General features: G+C 34.3%; 1 protein-coding gene across 1 annotated transcript in view; it reads right to left on the reverse strand.

The window, feature by feature from the left end:
* The window catches only part of LOC145685409 (trypsin-1-like), a 177,141-nt gene extending 171,567 nt beyond the window's left edge, over positions 1–5,574 (reverse strand). The window contains exon 1 of the mRNA XM_081757803.1: positions 5,497–5,574. Coding sequence (XP_081613929.1) covers positions 5,497–5,574 — 78 coding nt within the window. The remainder of the gene's footprint in view (positions 1–5,496) is intronic.
* Positions 5,575–6,000: the final 426 nt, after the last annotated feature.

Below are 6,000 nucleotides of genomic sequence, written 5' to 3' on the forward strand. Positions count from 1 at the left end.
AATTGGTTGAATTCATGTACAGAAATGTTGAAAAGTGAAAGAATCTGAAAATTTTCATGGCTCAGACAATTTTCAGTACTATGTAGGAACAAGTTAAACAATTTTTCATGAATCGAAATATTTTTTGTCTTATATGAAAAAATTGAAGAACTTTGTATGAATCGGAAAATGTTCATCATTTTGAAGCAAAAAGTAAAACAAATTTTTGTGAATCGGAAAGTTTTATTGCTCTGTAGAAACAAATGAAAAGAATTTTCGTAGATCGAAAAATTTTCATCACGATGTAGGAACAAGTGAAAAAAACTTTTCATAAGCCGGACAATTTTGGATATTATGTATAGTGATGTTAGGTGGAAAACTTTCCACTATATTTAACTGCACATTCAGCTACAAAATTGAATTTCTGTAGAGGAAAGTTAGTCAGCAACAAATTATAATTTTCCAATTAGCTTTCCGGAACCGGAAAATTTTCTACTATTTCAAGTTAGGAAATAAAATTTTACACAGTGTTTCTCTCTCTGTCTCTCTCTCTCTCTCTCTCTCTCTCTGTGTGTGTGTGTGTGTATGCAAAGTGCAGAGAACGTACATCGAGTTCGTAGAGTACAAATATCCCATTCTATTATTTAAAATTTCAATTTATTAGAAGTCATGAATATTTTCCGACCCATAAAACATACTCCACTTATTCCTACATCGTTGTTTAGCCGTAAAATTCATTAGTAATAAAAATTGTCTTAAAAAGTTTCATGAAGTGAAAATCTTACGATTCTTCATTTCAAAAATGTTTCAAAATCTTCAATGCGTTCTTCCCTTAGAATGCACCTTTGATCTTACAATATTAGATTTCGTCAGTTTAATACGCGTAAGACGGTTTTCTCATAGCTTTACTAATTTTATAGATTTACATACTGCAGCATTTACAAACAAGTAGATATAATATAAAGTGCATACTGTAAATTTTTGACTGGCCAAAATTCGAATTTAAGTAACTCATGAAAGCAAATACTGATCATTTTCTGGAAATAAACATTTATTTATTCATATATTCATTCAAAAGAGAAAGTGATATGCAACTAATAAGGAAGCTGATTTGTGTAGTTTTTCTTACAAGAAACATAAAAAGCAGCACTATTAGTGCTGCGTTCTAAAAGCAAGTAATTTTAATTCACAAAATAAAAACATATTTCTTTATATATATATATATATATATATATATATATATATATATATATATATATATATATATATATATATATATGTATATGTATATATATATACACACGTGTGTGTGTGTACTTGTTCTATAGAATCGTCATTATTTCTAATACATTTATATACATAATAATGGTAGTTTTATAATATAAAATCTGCTGTAAGATGCTGATTATACAAAATTTCAATATTGAAATTATTGCTTACCAGTGTTAAGCACAATCAAATAATTTTTTAGAGATTATGAAGATTATTTCTGTTACAAAAATAATCTTTATAAGGAACTTTTATGCAGTTATTTCATTACATAGGCACGCCTACATGTGAAGAAATAGTGGAATTTTCTGTTTCTGAAATTGATAAAATCACAAAGGTTTCTTTTCAATTTCTTGTTACATTTTAAATATTCGAATGGAATATTTGTTCTCTGCGAACTCGATGTATGTTCCCTGCACTTTGCACACACACACAGATAGAAAGAGAGAGAGATAGAAACATTGCATATTTTTACTTTCCAACTTGAAATCTTAGAAAATTTTCTGGTTTCCGAAAGCTAATTGGAAAATGATAATTTGTTGCTGTCTAACTTTCTTCTACAGGAATTGAATTTTATAGCTGAATGTGCTGTTAAATATAGTGGAAAATTTTTCACCAAACATCACTCTACATAATATCCAAAATTGTCCGGATTATGAAAAAGTTTTCACTTGTTTGTACATCGTGATGAAAATTTTCCGATTCATGAAAATTCCTTTCATTTGTTTGTGCTGTTAAATATAGTGGAAAATTTTCCACCAAACATCACTCTACATAATATCCAAAATTGTCCGGATTATGAAAAAGTTTTCACTTGTTTGTGCATCCTGATGAAAATTTTCCGATTCATGGAAATTCCTTTCATTTGTTTCTACAGAGCAATAAAACTTTCCGATTCACAAAAAGTTGTTTTACTTTTTGCTTCAAAATGATGAAAATTTTCCGACTCATAAAAGTTTTTCAAATTTTCCATATAAGACAGAAAATATTTCGATTCATGAAAAATATTTTTGCTTGTTCCTACATAATACTGAAAATTGTTTCAGTCATGAAAACTTTCAGATTCTTTAAAGAATCTTTCACTTAATGATTTCAATCAATTTTACGAATACTGAGGAACTGTTAGTTGATCACTGATATTTGTTAAGAACGGAAAATTTTTCGGAAAAATATAGAAGGGATAAATAACGAAGTAGGAATAAGTGGAGTATGTTTTTGTGAATCGGAAAATTTTCCGTTTCAAAATTTTCCGGAAAATTTTCATCACTGTACAGGATAGACAATTCTTCGATTCAAGGAAAATTGTTTCACGTGTTCCTACATAGTACTGAAAATTGTCTGAGCCATGAAAAGTTTCAGATTCTTTAAACGATCTTTCGATTTTTAACATCTTTATACATGAATCCAATCAATTTTATGAATACTGAAGATTTGTTACTTGATCACTGATATTTAAGAACGGAGAATTTTTCGGAATATGTAGGAGAACATTTTCCACCTACATCACGGCTAAACAACGATGTAGGAATAAGTGAAGTATATTTTTATGAATCGGAAAATTTTCCGTTTCAAAATTTTCCGGAAATGTTTTATCTCTGCTCAAAAGTCATTTACTTTTGACTTTTGGGATGCAATAATAGTTGAAAATAATTAACTTTATGTCAATAGTCGAAACACAAGATTTGCCTCTAAGTACGTTTAAAATATCTTCTGTGGACTGGAACGGAATGCTCAAATATTGTGTAAATTTATTGCAAGCCTCTAATTCAGAACTATGCGGAATATCTGATTTTGTGATGCACCTTGTAGCTGTGGTGCTGAAAGTGTACGAAACATTGGATCTGGTTGCTGGTATTGATTCCAACTAGATGTTGGATTATATAATGGATAAGTCAGTTGCTGTTGATGCACAGGGAAGGAAGCGCCAGCGATTGCTGATGAGTAAATTGCTGAGTGGTGAATTCTGATCGCAGAGTGAATAAATAGCCTGTTGTAATTCCACGTAATCATGTTTCTTCATTAGGTCATTTGCTTTCTCCAGATAATGTAAATGAGTTTGTAAGCCCTGAACAGTTGTAAATGTTTCTAACGCTATTTTTTTAAAAAAGTTTTTCTTTAAACCTAAGGATAAATAATTTATTTTCTGCTCCTCGATGGCCTGAGGCAGAACTTGTCTAATGACCCTCAATTTTCTAAGAAAATACGCATCTATTGGCTTGTTTTCACCTTCTTGGACTTAAAAATTTTCAAATTCTGTCCCTTATGCCGATCGGGACGAAAATTTTCAAATTCTACCCGATATTTCGGTCTACTCCAGTCAACAATTTATCCTTTAACTGTTCGTAATTAAGTGCATCTAATTGGTTCTGGGCTTTTAACCATAGGACTAAATCAAGTGGTACGTCTTGTAAGTACATAGGTAATAGTTCTTTCTTTTTCTGCTCATTCCATGAGTGCAACAATGCAAGATGGTCGAAAAGCATAAAAAAATCTTTCAGGATCCTCCGTAACGTGTCCCGAAAACTTAGTGAGTTGTGGTGTATTAAAGGAAGGGCCCGAATTCTGCTCCATATTTGTACCGTCCCCCGGGAAAGTGTTCTTTCCTGTTCTAGTTTGAGGCATGCACTAAATAAAGTCAAGTCCGATTCACTAATTGTACACTTAAGAAAATCACATACATTAAAAAAATAGTTCACTTTCAAGTTAATAAAAATACTGTCCGATAGGGGAGTATTCAGATCAATACTGAGCCGGTCAAAGCCTCTACCATGTAAAACTTTGTCTCATATAGGTTATAGGTAGAGCATTTAATTAAAAAAGCGTCCGAAATCGACTCCCACTACCAATTTTATTATAAAAGCTTCTACTATAAAAATATTTTCACAAAATACTATACAGAATAATCTCTCTAATATGAAAGGTTAAAATAGGTAGTCTTTGACCGTAATGTCGCAGACAGGACCTCCATCAGAGCCCCGTAACAGGCTAAGCAGATAGGAATTAAGGAACCAATGCTCCGTAGCAAGCAGAGGCGGGTTAAGTGGAAAACAGAGCGGCTGAGGTTAGGATTCCCAGACAGAGTCCCGTAGCAGGCTAAGCCATGAGATAGGATAGGCGTAGTCCCGTAGCAGACTAGAGACCTGGGGTTAGGTTACTCCAAAAGTCCCATAACAGACTAGAGGAGGGTCACCAGAAAACTGGTCTCGAGTTGGCTTCGTAAATCCAATTTATAGGGTCCTTTAAGTGACGGTGGCGCTGCTGCTCCGATGTCGTCTTTTGCTCCGTGGGGGGACCAGAAGCCGTCGTCTGTATGTGACTGTAGATCCATCTGGTGGGAGATCCTCTTGCCGAACCACTTGGTGGTGGTTGTAAGAATTGATGCGTGGAATTGTTTGTTTACAACATCACATAGGATATTACAATATGTAATAATGAATATTGAATAACATGGAAAGTAAGATCAAACATGCCTACTGTGTTGGAGCATAGTTACTCGTTGTAATTTGTTCCGTTCCAAGAGTTCGGTTGCCCCCAACATTGAATATAGTGTTGGGGTCCCATTATTAAAATGACACTAATGTTAATATAAAGTCCTGTTCGGGACCCTTTTTTCTGGTCTAGTAAAAATATATTTCAACAATATGAAGAATGGGGTCCCAGCTTCATATTATTTAATTTATATTGGGGCCTTGTGAGTGCCGATACGAGACTGATTTTAATAAAGCCCTGCTGGAGTCCGCTGTTAGTCCTTTGGCAAGTTATTGCAACACTATAAAGAAACAGAACAAGTCCCCACCCTGGGGCCCACAACCATTAAGAACATAAAACTTAGTATACTTTCTGAGGCTCCTATACATGCTACATGGGAAGGGTATGTGGGGACCTCCAAGCAAGGCTCCTGCCGGATTCCTGCCCAAGTACAAGACGGCCTTGAATGTGTGCATCTTGAAATGTTTTCCTTATGAATCACACTTGGAAATGAAATCTTTAAGTTTTACGTCCCACGGTTATGCCGGTTAGGCTAAAGGAGACGGTGATTATGAGAAATGAGTGAAATGGTGGAATGAAGAAAGTGGTAGGAAACGGGAGAACCCCAAGAAAACCCACGCACACGGTGCTTGTCCACCACAATGTTCACTTGGCGGGGGCTGGGATCGAACCCGGGACCCCAAGCACCAGAGGTGAACGCTCTACCACTGAGCCACCGCGGCCCCCTGAATCACACTTGGGTTAGATACTTGTACTTACGATGGATCTTCGGACTTTACTTTGGGGCAGGTCTTGTCTTTTCCTGATTGTTCTCTTATTGGGTTGCTTACTTAGCATGGCTACAGATCCTTTGAAGGGCGTCCTGATATTATGTGTCGATTAATCCAGGTACTTTGTACCTAAAATACCTAGAAGCTAGAAAAAAAATCTAAAAAAGCTGATTTTTTTCTGAACAATTTGCTTTGTTAATGTACTTCACATATCATAAGTCTCCTACTCTCCGAGGTGTTTTCTTTCAAAATGGCGGCCTTGAAATTTCAACTCGACGGCTTTGGCCACAATAACTTTCTTCTTTATGACATTTTGGATGCGTATCAAGTATATATATGAGTACAGGAAAGGCAGAAATTAAAATTTTATTATAATTATCTTGTGAAACTTCAATTTTGATAGGTTTAAATTTGTCATATGTACTATGTTATATGTATTTGTTATATAAAGGAATTAAATCAAATATCACGTCTTTTTATGTTTGAGACATTT

The sequence above is a fragment of the Thermobia domestica genome, chromosome 5 (assembly GCF_964235325.1).
Source record: "Thermobia domestica chromosome 5, izTheDome1.hap1.1, whole genome shotgun sequence".
Taxonomy (NCBI): domain Eukaryota; kingdom Metazoa; phylum Arthropoda; class Insecta; order Zygentoma; family Lepismatidae; genus Thermobia; species Thermobia domestica.